Source organism: Alligator mississippiensis, chromosome 1 (genome assembly GCF_030867095.1).
Source record: "Alligator mississippiensis isolate rAllMis1 chromosome 1, rAllMis1, whole genome shotgun sequence".
Classification (NCBI taxonomy): Eukaryota; Metazoa; Chordata; order Crocodylia; family Alligatoridae; genus Alligator; species Alligator mississippiensis.
This window is the reverse complement of record NC_081824.1, coordinates 137,720,208-137,734,386: the sequence shown is the minus strand read 5'-3', so window position 1 is coordinate 137,734,386 and position 14,179 is coordinate 137,720,208. Positions and strand designations below refer to the sequence as shown.

General features: G+C 41.4%; 1 protein-coding gene across 3 annotated transcripts in view; it reads left to right on the top strand.

Annotated features, from left to right (window-relative positions):
• WTAP (WT1 associated protein) overlaps window positions 1-14,179 on the top strand; it is a 42,700-nt gene that overhangs the window by 2,353 nt on the left and 26,168 nt on the right. For 2 of the 3 annotated variants that reach the window (XM_059714573.1, XM_059714574.1), the window contains exons 2-3: window positions 6,238-6,275; window positions 6,367-6,422. In XM_059714573.1, the coding sequence (XP_059570556.1) occupies window positions 6,238-6,275; window positions 6,367-6,422 (94 nt within the window). Of the gene's footprint in view, window positions 1-4,006; window positions 4,256-6,237; window positions 6,276-6,366; window positions 6,423-14,179 lie in introns of those variants that run through there. The other variant, XM_014596783.3, reaches the window with a different exon arrangement.

The following is a 14,179-nucleotide window of genomic DNA, read 5'->3' as shown; positions in this document are numbered from 1 at the left end:
ACTTCCTAAAACACTAGTTTCCAGCCATATGATTCAACCGTAGCAAAGGTGTGCTCAGAGCCCAATAGCTCCCCTCTTGGCTGCTCAGTGAATCCAACCATCCCCTTCAAGTACTTTTATTTATAATGACATTTCTAGCTTTGTCAGATCTGGCAGCCAGTAGGTGCTGTATGAAACTGAACACCAGGCACAAAAAAGGGGTAGTACCAGCTGAACTGAGGAACCAGAAAGAAGAGGAGATTAGGTGAGAACAGGAGAATAATAGTAACAGAACCTTTAAGATGCATTTTAAAATGTCAATAAAAGAATGATTTTTATGCCTAGAAAGTATTTTAACATGTTTTGTTTTTATAATTGATCTCCATGTTGAAACATTAAAAGCAAAACAAAGCTAAGCAAGAAAGAAGTGTTCATGCTCAAGCTCCTTAGCAGTAGGATAATTGGATTAATGTGCAGGTCCAGCATTCATAGAACCTATAACAGGCTGAGGAGATTAAAAGCAGTACTCAGACTGTCAATAACCATAGTCCACAGAACTGGACTGACCTTGGAAGCTAAGTAAGTTTGTGTTTGGCTAGTAATTTTCTGGGACCCACCTTGGAATAGTGGGTGCTGCATACTTCCTGATTCTTTAGGGCCACAATGTGATTTATTCAGTACATTTCCCAACTTTGCCATGAAAAGCAGGTGCACAGAGAGAGTTTTGTTGGGTTTTTGTTTTTAAATAGATCATCTGATCTCACTAATACATCTTGAACAACTGTGGGGGGGAGGAAACACTATACTGTAGAAGTATAAAACTACTAATGTTGCAACACTATTGTGCTTCCTGGAAGTAAAATGTTTAATGGCATCTTAAAATATTTAAGTATCTTTTTGCATTTAACTTGTGGGACTATTTTACTGGTGTTCCTCTTTCACTCTGAATACTTTTTTTTTTTTTTTTTTTTTTTTTTCCATCCTTGCATGTCAGCTGTTATGCAAATGTGGCACAGAATATTCATACAGGTGGTGAGAGAAATCTATACCTATTCTCCATTGCATACTTTTGTTTGCACATGAGTGGGGGGAGGAGGGGGCAACAGCAAACTTTAAAAAAAAAAAAAAAAATGTAGAATGAATGTTGCATTGCATTTTATTTGTACTAACATAGGACCAAGAAGCTGTAACTGAAATTGGGCCTTACTCAGCAGAACAATGTACCTGTTACTAATAGTCTAGACCTTGAAGATTTTGTCATTTTTGAAAGAAACACTAGAATAAATGATAGACCTTGATGCTTTTTTACACTTTTTTTTAAAATTTTATTTATTTATTTTTTTTTAAATCTCCTGTAATTTGAAGGGACAGAAAATATGAAGGCAGGAGGAATATTAAGAGCTTTGCTGAATTAATACTACACTCTTGTATTTACCTGGTTCACTCTCATTCTGCCCAACTAATTAGCTCACTTGAACTTATTCTGTAGGGTTAAATAAACAAGCTGGCAAATCTTTTCTTTTTGCACTTGTAGAATTATCCTCTGTCCATCTCACTGTTGCATGAACAAATCCAGAAGTATTCTATTTACTACCTTGGTGTTCCTATCAAGGGCTGTGCCTACAATTTGGCAGCCTTCAGACTATATTATACCCCTCGCATATTACTAATGAATACAGAATTGGACATCTTTAAAGAACATTGCAAGGCAAGTGTGGTGGAATGGTCGGGGGGGGGGAGGGAAAAGGAGAACAAGCGAAATGTAGCATCTCTTCAGTTTCTGAAGTCCTAGAGAATGAAGTGTGACTTTAAATTTGTGACAAAACACTTTGATTTAAATATTTTTGAAGATGGGTCCTGCATTTCCCTGAAATACTTTAGTGTGACACTGTCAAGTAATTTAAAGAGGAGTAATGCTCTGAAAACTGAATAAGGAAATAACCACTTCTTACTAGCAGAACCATCTCCTATATGTCATATGCCCTCTAGCGACAAATGTTTATGCTGCTTTAGCTTTGTGGTATTACTAGGAGTGAAATACCACAGAGTTAACAACAGAAAGCGGGTAAGTTCTTTCTGCATCACTACTGGAGAGTCCTCAGTCATGCAACCTAGCTGCACAAGCAGCAGATGCATTTAGGCCAGCAGAACCTCTTGTCCCTTGTATCGGGAGGGACACACTTACTTGTCAACTAGGCAGCTCTGATTAAGCAACTACGGGGGGGGGGGTTAGCTCCCAGAGTCAGCCTGGGTGTTTATTTTGCTTGAATAAGTACAAGGGAAGCCAAAACAAGTTCCTTCAAATTGTACACCAGTTAATGGGGATTTGGCTATCAGGCAATATTAATAAGAGTAGCTACATGGCAAGCATGTTTTGTGATTTCTTTGCTCTACCTGGTGGTGAGGTCTTGGGGCCCTTAGGATCTGTTCTTATTGTTTTAAGGCAAGTTCCAGACTCCCACACCTGTGTGCATGCACATGTGGGAGGGGTGGGGAAGAAGATTGCAGATACAGTTATACTGTTCACTTTCAGATTTTCTGTATTCCTGCCCACTTCTCTGACATGAGGATCTCTTGGCTGAGTCAGTAGGGAGCAGGGAAACTCAGTCATGGCTGGTGACTGGCTCTTTCCGAGAATTGCCTTATTAGCATTGGGTGCGATTCCCTGGTCTGTGCACTCAACTCCCTTGACGCTGTCCCACGCAACTCACTGCTCTCATGTGTTTAATCACTGTGATTCAGACTGAACTGCTCCTCAGATCAAAGTAGCTGGGAGGAAGAAGGTAGTGACACACCCAGCACAGCAAAAATGGGCCAGGGGTGTGCAGGACATGGGTAAGAAACACAGAACCACACAACATCTGTCTGATAAAGCAGCTGTGCAGAGGAAACTGCCTTTACAGACTGATGTAGGCTTCACTTAAATGGCTTTCCAACACTTGGACCCCACAGAAATGTTTCAGTACCTTCCAATTTGGGATTGCAGTATCTCCTTGCACAACTTGCTTCCTGGCATATTGCACAGGGGTAGGCCAGAGTGACTGTTGCATACCCACCCTGGAGAAAAATGCACATAGCAGCAGTTCCTAAATGTTGACAGATTATGCATCACCAATTTAAAATGATACAACCTAAAGTACTACCAGCAAATTTTTCAGTTCAACCTTGTAAGGGGCTGGAAAAGACCTTAAGTACCACCTGCAAAGTTTTGTCATATAATTATAACAAATCTCTACCACTGACAGGTTGTCTACATGCCACTGGTAGTACATGTAGCACAGATTGGGACCCACTGGCATACAGAAAGAGCACTCAACCTGTGGTTTGGGGTCCAGATCCAGCCTCCACAGCCACGTCCCCCAGCCTGCAGTGCTCTTTCCCCTCCCCCTTACTGAAAAACTGGCAGTAGGGGGCCCTGGCAGCTGACTGCCAAATTTCCCATTCTGTGGGAACCCCAGCAGGTTAGAGTTGCCCAGCGGTGGGGGGGTTGGCTCCACACCACTCAAATAGCTTGTAGGGCCAAAACATTGAGATGGATGGTGGCACCCAGGGGAAAGGCCAGGTCCAAGCTCGCGCTGAGCTAGACACTGGAGCCATTGCCTTGCCCATGGCAGATGAGGTTCTTTGCATAAATCTGATGTCTTTTATTAGACTAACTCAAATAGTTGGAAAAAACTCTTCTTTGCAAGCTTTTGGGTACGAATACCCTTTATCGGGCTAAGGAAGGTACCACCACCCCTACCCCTACTCCCGTGCCCCTCTCCTGCGGGGCGCCCTAGCTCCAGCCCTAGCGCGGGCGAGTAGAGTGCTCAGTCCCATCCCTGTGCCCTTCCACTAGCGTCCTCACTCCGGCAGGTGGTTCGCGCCGTCGCCCGTATCCCTCCGCGCCGCCCCAGCATGCTGGGCGCGGCCCCACAAGCGGGGCAGCGCCCAGAGCGGCGGCGGGAGGGAAGTAGTCCCGGCGCTGTGGGGAGGGGCGGGGTGGGGCGGGGCGGCCGGGCGCTCATTTCCTCCTTGGGCGCCATTTTGTAGCGCAGAGAATCCGCAAATAAAGAGCGGGCGGTGCGGGCGGCCCGGCTTGGCCTGGCTCGGCTCGGAGCGGTGGCGGCGGCGGCGGCAGCGGCGGCGTTGGGGGCAAGAGAAAGAGCAGGGGCAGCGGCGGGCGCCCGTCCAGGCGGACAGCGCGGGCGCGGGGGGCGCTCCGCCCTCGATGTGACGGGCCGGGCCCGGGCAGGCGGTGCGCGGGGAGCGCCGGGCCTCCGCGCCGCGGGGGGAGGTGAGTGACCTGCCTGGGCTGAGCCGAGGCCTCCACAGCCATTTTGTGCGCGGCCTGCAGCCCCTCCTCCCCCCACGTGCGGGGGCGGTTGGCGGGAGGGGGAGAGCCCCGCCAGGAGCAGGGGGTGGGGTGGCGGGGAGCAAAAGGGAAGGAGGACGAGCTGATGCGTTGGGCCTTTCGCCCTCTCCCTTCAAGGAAGCACCGAGTCTGGTCTCCGGAGAGACTGTTGTGGCAGCGGGGTTTTGCCCCTGCCGACTCTTCGCTCCCAGGGGAGAGGAAGACCCCGACGGTGTCCACTCCAGCCGGGTTCTCAGTCAGCTTGCTGAATGCAGCCATATACTGCCAAAAGAGCACGCGCAAAACATCCAGGGTTGGCGTTTTAACTCGAAGCAGCTCTCTCAGCCCTGCCAGATTTGAGGAACTTGTTAATGCTTCTCCAGATGGGGCCAGTGCTGCTGCCTGTGGTACAGGGTTGGTGCAGGAGTGACATTTATAAACATTTAATGCTCAAAACCCCCCCAAACAGCGCTTCTCCCCCCCCCCACAAAAAAAAAACCACAACCAAAACACCACCCTACAGGCTGTGTTAAGTACATCTTGGGTTTCAAAACCAAGCAACAGGAAGTGAAGGAATGTCAAGTTTTATAGTTTTTCATGCAACTTGAATTCTGCCCCCTATGTTTCATCCTGTGCACTGTGACCTTGTACCTATAGGAAAAAATGACATGTTTTAGTAGCGTATTGTAAAGCACGTGCCCCAGGGGCACACTATTATGGTTGCCTAGGTCAGGTATACTTGTCACCTCTTAAATCAGAATGTTTGGCTTTGCAGCCTGAACATCTAATATTTTGAGGGGAAATGTCTAGTCTTAAAAAATAAAGGGTTTTATTCATGGAGGATCATCACCTGGGTTTCCATTCTAAAGCTTCAGTGCTGCAGCAGGCTTCTGCCACTTGAGCTACAGGATGTCAGTAGGCAGTTTTCTCAGCTGTCATGTGATGTGCTGGGTCTACAAGCTGGAGAATCTCTTTCTTTTTGCATTGGCTCTTTCCTAATGCACTAGCACCCAGTATTCCCAGTGTGCCACTGCAGCAATATTTTCATTGCTCTTTAGGATGTCCGTATTTGGTTTTACTTGGGTATGTTGCCAGTATTTTCTTGAACAAAGTTAGCTGATGGGAAAGGTTTAATAGTTTATATCTTAACCGATGGAAAAAAAAAAAACAAGAGACCTTTCTCTAACCCTGGGGCTACTTCCCTGCTCGATTTCTAAGGTCAGATCTGAATATTGGACACGTTACTAAAACGTACCTGCAACAAGTTTTATGGTGGAGACTAGTAGGCCACCAAAATATAGGGGTCACTTTGTTCCCTCCTGTAATGTGGATTAATTTGAGATTCTTTTGGCTGACAGCAGGTAGAGGTTTACCAGCAGCTGGTAAAGTCAGGACTATGTGGCTCTAATTCTTTCAAAGCTTTCACAGATTGAAACAAAATTTCAGGTCATGGTTTTTGTCCACAAATGGAACCATGGGGGGGAAATACTTCCCTTTCTTAAGAGTTCTGCGGTCAGGAGGTCGTTTAGTTCAATCCTTTGCTCAAAACAGGCCTGCTCACTCCTGCAGGCACCTCTCTAAATCCAGGAGCTTGCTGATGAGGCTCCTCTGAAGCACACACTTAAGAGCAGTTGCTGGGGGTGAGCCCAGAGTGGCTTTATGGCAAGCCTTTGGGTTTCAGGTGTGTCTGCAGGTTGGGTGTGGTGGAATGTCAATGCTGCAGTGTAGATAAGTGTGTGTGTACGTACTTTAGTCGTGTGTGCACGCGTGTATGTACTTCAGTCGCGTGTATGTCTGTGTATTTCAGTCATCTGTCCTCACTGACAGGAACATAATGCAATGTCAGGCTATAGGTGACAGAACAGTCCTTAAACAGTAACTGAACCAAATCAAAATAAGTAACTTTTTTTTCCCCCCTTTCTCAGAGTTCACAATGACTAATGAAGAACCACTCCCAAAGAAAGTAAGTTTGACACAGTATTTACTTTGATCTTTCTTTTATTTTGGCAGCAGGGGAAAGTAGTTAAATTGTGATTTCTGTTTTTGTTCTATAGGTTCGCCTTAGTGAAGCAGATTTTAAGGTTTTGCCTAGAGATGAACTGATCCTAAGGTAAAGTATTAAACAGTCTTATGCTGTAAAAGCAGTAACTTTTTCTAAGTCAAAATTTAACCCCAAATTCTCAAAGGAAACATAGAATCTCTTGCTTTTCTGTCATTTGTGATGTCCTTGTCTTGAAAACCTCCCTGACCTTCATTATAGCTCTGTGCCATACAGAACACTTCTGTTGTAGGTTTTGAAATAATCATTTAAGTTAAGAAACTGGTAGCTTGCCTCTTTTTCTTTCTTTTTTTTTTTTAATTACAAGAGAAATATCATCAAAGAGTTTACTGAGAAAAATGACACCCTAGATGAATTCGCTGGAAATTTAAAGAGGAATTATTTGTTTCCAAAATGAATTGTTCCAAAGAATAGATTATTGTATCTCTTGTTAGGAGAGGTTGGTGATAACAAGTGTAATGTTGACTCTCTGTAGCTATGGTTTATTGTAGAGATTAGGTTTGATGGCTCTGTTTTTCAACATTTCCATACACTGGTCACGTACAATATTTGGTAATACTAATTGTACGTAGAGTTAATATTTTTATTATTTACTGCTGTATGTGAGTAGTTCTAAACTAAAGTCCTCATGGGGCACATTGGTAACTTCTGATGCTTAGGACCAACTCCTATTCCACTTGATAGACATCTGATTGCGATCTTATTCCACCCTGCATGAGTTTTTGAAAAAAGCACATTAACATATCTACTGTTCGCAATGTGGTGTCAGCCTTAGCTTTAAGACAGAATCACAAAAATCAGTGGGGAGGAGTCTCTTATAAATGGCAGAAAAGGTTCTTTGAGTAGATGTGATATCTTTTATTAGACCAACTGAGTAGTTGGACACAAGTTCTAAGCAAGCTTTTGGGCATAGTCTCTCTTCTTCAGGCATAGGAAGTCTGCTGATCTGAAACTCCAAGGAATTTATAAATGGTTTTTCAGGGGTTCGAGCATAGTGGAACAGGATAGCACTGAGATGCTGAATAGATGAAGTAGTGGTTGGCTTTTAGTATATTGTACATGGTAATTGTTTTAGCATGATCACCGTATTTCTATGAGTTGGGTAAATATATTTGATTTAAATGTGTAAACTAAGGCCAAAATAATAAGTGCATAGGAGGATTAGAATATGAAAGACAGGATTAAAATACAGAAGTACTGTATTTCAGTGCATTGGGTCATCTGCAGATCCTCATAGGGAGGTGATGTTGCTGGCTTTGCTGTGGGCGGCTATTTAGGAGGGATCTTTCAGTGGTCTGGCAGTGCTTAATCCCAAAGACAGAAATTGGTTCTAACATCACCTGGATGTCAGGGGGAAAATCAGTAGTTTGTTTCCCGAGTCCTATGGATTACTGTCATCTGGGTTGGGGGTGGGATCAGTGCTCGAATATCCATCCTGATTGGTTTGCTTTTTCAAATATTGCTTTAGTAAGGAAAATGGTTAGAAACTTAGAAAACTGAATTTAGCTGTAACATTTCCTGTATTGTGATAAAGTGGCAGGTTGCAAGGGTCTGTAAATTCAACTGATACAACAAATTACATACACATTTGAGGCTGTCTGGTCTATGCCTGAATAATTTTTTTTTTTTTTTCCTTTTGGTGTGCACTTAGAAAAATATTCTTGGTGGTCATTGTGAGCAGCAGTTGATGCTCCTTTTAAATTGTATTGTTTAGCTGTTAGAATACACAAGATTAAAGCCAATGTCATAAGTGATAGAATCTGATTAAATGCATCTCTTTCTGTAAGGGTATAGATAAGGGGTGCTCAACTCCTGGCCTAGAGGCCAGATCTGGCCTATGGGGCTCCCCACAGGTCTAGAATGTTGTGGCAGGGGAGCAGTGGCCGTACTCCCTGCTGCCAAAGTTTTAGGCCTGTGGGGAGCTGGAAGCCCTGCATGCTGGATGCCAAATCTCAGTGTACAGGGTCATACAGGGGTGGTGCTGGACCCGAGAGCCCAGTCCTAGTATGCAGGTGGAGTATCAGGACTTGGGGTCCAATCCTGCTGTTGTGGGGCAGGGAGGGGGCAGTGCCAGGCGCAGTCCTGGCATGTAAGGCTCCTTTTGGCTTTGTAGATGAACATTTTATAGCATATATGCTAGCCATTAAACCACTTAAATGTGGGAAGATAGTATTAAAATTTTTCCTGACAACCACTGTCAGCTAATGGATCATTCATTTCCTAGTATAGACAAGTCAGTACCTAATTTATTTATGCTATAAAAAGCCAATTATGATTAATTTAGCAAAATAGCCTTCTACTTTTACACACGCATGTAAAGCTTTTGATGGGTATGAACTCATTTATGTCTGTCAACAAATCCTTGCCCCTCAAACTATTTTAGCCAGGCCTAGATGACATTGGGTTTAGTAGCATTGCCAATGCTTCCTTTTCACATGTGTGTTTATTGGGTCCACAGTAAATTCTATATTTGGCTGTTAATTTAAGATTTAATAAAATCCCTATCATTGCTATACTGCTTGGTAATAAATAGGCTGTTTGATTTATAGCATGGTAGGTCAGAAAATGAGAATAGATTATACATACAATCTTAAGAAGTAGATTCTTACCAGACCTTCATCAAAGTTATGTGTACGTAGATCAGAAATGTCTTTCTGTATTTCTAACTGGCTATCAATATAGATGTGTAAACACCAGATAAAGTTTGGTTTTAAGGTCAGGTTGTCTATCTGGAATATAAGATTATTAATGGAGTGTATATTTCAGTTTTACTGCTGCATTATGATTTGGTTGAGGCAACTGCTTTTAAAAGAAATCAAATTCTTTACATTTCATGTTTTTATAATTTTTTCATAAAATTAACCACTTCTTGATCAGTGGGAACATTTTGTTGTGAATTAATTTCACTGTCCACACAAGTTTGCGCTGATTTAACTGAATTAACAATAATAAAATATAGTGCAACTTCTGTTTAAAAAACCTTAGATTCTGGCTAATAGTTTTGAAACAATTTTAAAATGCCCTCATGTAGTGGCTGGGAAAAGAATATTATCTTCCACTTTTGGCATAGGTCTCTTCTCATCTTTTGCGGGGTTTCTTCCTTTGATTGTTTGTCTGCTTCTTCTTTTCCTCGGGTATCAGGATATTTACTAAATGGTAATATTCAAGTTTAATATTTAATATTTAGGAATGCCAGTGATTTACCTGAAGTTACTTTTCTTAGAATACTTATAATATGTCTTAATTCCTCTCTGGTGCCTTTTGAGAATGTTCATTTTTTGTATGTATGCAGAGCATCTCAGATGGTTTATGGATAATATTTTTATTTCTAATGGAGAATAAAATAAATATGTCCATTAACTAGATAGACTTCACACACTAAAATCTAGTGACATCTTTGAAAGCTAAATCATTTACCAGAAGTTCCACACAGCCTGTTTTTTTTTTTTTTGATTTGGAGCTTACTGGGTGTGTGCATAGGGCTTTGTTAATGCAGGTGCACTTCTAACAGATGTGCCTTGTTAAAATGGTGTTGTCTGGTGCTGTTTAGACTTAGGTTAATTCTGTGCTCCATCCATTAGTTTTTATAGACACAGGTCTATTCTGTTGCTATGCAGAGTGTCTAATACCAGTTGAAGGTTCTAGCACTTACTGTGGAAATCGCATCTTCACGTTGGCTTTGCTCGTCTCCTCTTTACAGGTTTTGTAGCATAAGCCTGATAAGCATTTGCATCCTGCATGAGACTGCAGATGTACTAGCAGTTGCATACCCAGTTCATCTTAATCACTGTCGCTCCTTTTGACCCTACAAATGTATTGGAGAAAAATAAAAACAGGGAGGGAAGCTATCAGCAGAGAAGACAAAACTATAAAGGCATATGGGCATCTCAGTAAGATCTTATGGTTTTGCAATAGGTTCTGATTTTAGGAAGTGGCACTGCAGGTACTCTTTCTTTTTCCCCTCTCTCTCGCTCGCTCTCTCTCTCTCCCTCCTTGCTCCTAATGTAGTGTTAGAAGCTTCAAATTGCAGGCTTCAGCTTTTTAAAGGTTGGTGTTCTATTACATTTCCCTTTGCTGCTGTCCCTTTATTGATACAGATATGGGGAAAGCCATGACCGAAGGAGAGAAGGAATGATGTTGGAAGAAATGCTGGGCAAAGCATCTAAACTTAAACAAATTGCTCAAGAACAATTTGTTCTAATATATTCAATTAAAATGTTTTTATCCACTTTTGAAGTGATTAATAGCAAACCCACCCCCAGCTATATCTGCTCTTTCACTAGCCTGGGCTAAGTAGATTTTTATTGGTGAATAAAGTTTGTGTGCACCTGCTATGGTAATATGTCTGGAGCAAATTTTGTGGACTAGTAATTTTTATTTTGAAAAGCTGTTAGGATTATCAAAGTTTCCATATTTGTTTTGGGCAGTGAGGTGAAAGTTTACAAACCCAAACATAATCACCTAGTAATTAATGTCTAGTCAGGCGGGCCATGCAGTGCAGTTGTCTACATTCCCTTTTATATCTTCACACAGTATTCTCATTCTTCATGTTTAAGGTGTATGTGATTGCACTATATTGAAATACCTGTTTTTGTTCTTCTACTCGATTATTGATGAATGTCCAAAACTTTCTTTCCTTTGGCTTTATGCTGCTTATATGGTATGCTAATCACTTGTAACTTCTGCAGTGAGAGGGAAGCCAGGTAGATTTGTAACAGTGGAAGTCTGTTTCTAAATCTGAGTAGCTGAAGCATAAATTTTAAAATTCTGGCTGTGCAAGAGATTAAAACTTTCTTTCCCATAATATCTTCAAAGTTCTGAGATGAACAATCTGGTTAACTAAATCTTTTTTCATCCAGGAACAATCAGAGGTTTATTACAGTAGCCTGTGCATGTAGGAACACTCCTAAAATGGCATTTTTGGTTTCAGGGAAATACCATTTTACCATGGTCGGTTATCTTCCTTTTTATGAGAGCTGTGTTTGAAGGAGCAGAAACTATGCTTAAAACGCGTTTTTGGTGTATGTTTTGATTATTGCTCCTGTATTCATAACTAATTTAGAGCTGTTGCTGTTACAGTTTAACAGGTGGAGGGATGCTGTGTTAAAATTCATGCCTTTCTTGAATAGTACCCTTGTATTCATAGTTACTATTAAAGCTGCTGCTACGCTTTCACCAGTGGTTTCGGTGCTTTGTTAATCTAGTTGCAGTTACTGTATTATTATAGTTTAACATGTGTTTGCCCTTTTGATTTTCTGTTTGCATTTTTGTTCATTTGCTTTGTAGATGTATGAGAGTCATTTTTATAAATATATTTTTAGTTTTTTGCTTCATTGCTCTTGGCATCTTGTCTGGTAGTCAACTTGGGAGAGAACTCATCTGTTAATTATCTCCTCCTGCTTGCTTCCATAAGGTTATACTCTTAGCCAGAGATTACTGTTTAAGGAAATCTCTGCAGAAAAATCTGCCTTGATTTTGATCAGGCTGCTTATGTCTGTGTTAACAAACATAAGCATAATAAGCACAGTCTTGCAGACTTTGACTGATCTTGTTTGCTGAGATTTTTGGAGGATAGTCAGGATGCAATTTGCAGGGTAAGCCTATCACTTGGCTGGGGGACATAGCTAGGAATACTCGTTGGAGTTGACTGTTAACTCATTTCTCTTGAAAAGGCCAAGATGTCGGCTTTCTAAAAATGGTTAGGAAATGGTTGCTCAGGATGCTGTCTTGACATGCTCAATAATTACACTGTCCCAAATCATCTTTTGGGGAAGGTTGCTTAGAGAGTTATGATGAAACTGCTTTGGCAGAAGCAAAAGCAACTGGATTTCCTTGACTCCAGTCATCTTGTTGCTCTGGCCTGAGAGCACTTAACTCTGAAGGTCCGTCTCCTAGTAGTGGATAAAGATAGATGTCCATGCTGATCTATACTTTTAAAAATGTCAATTATAGTATTAGGCTCTACTAGCAAATATGCACTTCTTCGTACTTGTAGATGTGAATTCTTTTTTGTAAGTAAAACAGTTTTGGAACAGTGCCCATCTTCTCAGAGGATTATTTTGTTAATGCTTGTGTTTCTTTGGCTTTTCACTCCTTAATGTATATATGGACAAGTAAGGGTGTAGAATTAAATAAGATACTTTTTGACTGGGGCAAGCCAGAGGAAAAGTCAAATGTACAGATTATTTTAGGATATTGAAAAATGGGGAAAGGATTCAAAGAATTACAAGAATGGCATTAGTCTAAGAAATATCTAATTATGGATTAATCATTTTAAGTTTAGAAATCATTAGATTATCTAGTCTTTTCTCCTGTACAGCACAACCATAGAATTTCACTCGGTTACAACTATAATTTATCCTAATTTGTATGAGTAAACCTCTAAAAAGCTATCCAGTCTTGATTTAAAGACTGTTTCTATGCAGAGAGGAAGATACTGATACTAGAAGGCACTTCAGTTTTAAATAAAAAAAGCATAAGAAAAGCCAGATCAAATAAGGAATACTATGCAAGCCTCCTAATAGACACTACTAGACTATAAAATGAGATTTTTCTCCCAATCAGCATGGAGGGGAGCCCCTTGTCTTGTCTTGTTTGCATACAAGGAAACATCATTAAATACATTATCTATTATTAAACTGTTTCCAAAAGCAGCATGTGCTCAGAAATAGAAGCCAGCTATGACATTGATTACATACAGCCAACACTGAGCATGACTACAAAACACAAGACCCACGTGGTGATAAGCATAGAACCTACCACAAGGATAGGTTAGTGCAGTTCATCTGAATTGGTAGTGCCTGTTGTATGCAATCCCTCTCAGTACTAACTCTTTCAAGTCATGGTTAGCTACTACTTTGAATACATTTTTACTTCTTCACTCCCATAGCTGAGCTGGGCCTTACTTCCCCATTTCCAATGATTCCTGTTTCTTCACCTGCCTTGAATGTCTGGCAGACATCAAGAGGGATGATAGGCGGGGCAGGGATTGCAGGAGGCAGCAAAGGGTAAAGTGTTATCTGACTCCCAGATGTATTTTCCCTGCTGAGAGGGACAGGGGGATGTGGCAAATCAAGGCAAACCTCCAATTAGATTCTATACCTGGAGAATTATAACAAACTTATAAATTTTCCATATATAGAATCTTAATTACTGGGCAGTTGTCTTCTATACCAGGTCATCTTATATTCAAGTTAAATACAGCACTTTATGCAGAACAAGAAATTAAACGAATCTCCTTTTTTTCCTAGCTTTTTGCTGTATTCATAGTGGTAAAAAAGTAGCATTTATGTTGCACAAAACAAGCAGATACATCTGAGTAAATTAGGAAATCTGGCTCTTTACATTTATAACATTTTGAGTAAATCTGCACTTCAAGCTGTTTTTCTTGTGGGTGCTAATCTCGGTAGCCTAGCAGTGCACAACTCGAACTTTGTTGAAGGTCACCTTTAGGGAACACTTTCAATGGAGAGTTGCCCCTCATGGGATCTGCTCTGATGAGATGTAAGCTTTCTTTGTTTGGAAGTGGGAAATGGATAGCACACGCAGGTGCTTGTGCAGGTTAGCCAGGTACTGTAGAGTAAGGGCACAGGACTCGCTTTGCTTTTCGAGTCCTTTCTCATTTTAATGAATTACTTGAATAATGAGTTGTGACATGCCTCCTAGATTATCATGGCAGGCTGCATGTGGTCGCCATCCTAGACTTTATAGTGGGGAATTTTCTTGGAAGGGCTTTTGTCACCTTGTAATGGTGCTGTTCTGTCTCAATGACTTTTGTCTTGGGGGAAAATAACATCTTACTGCAGCTT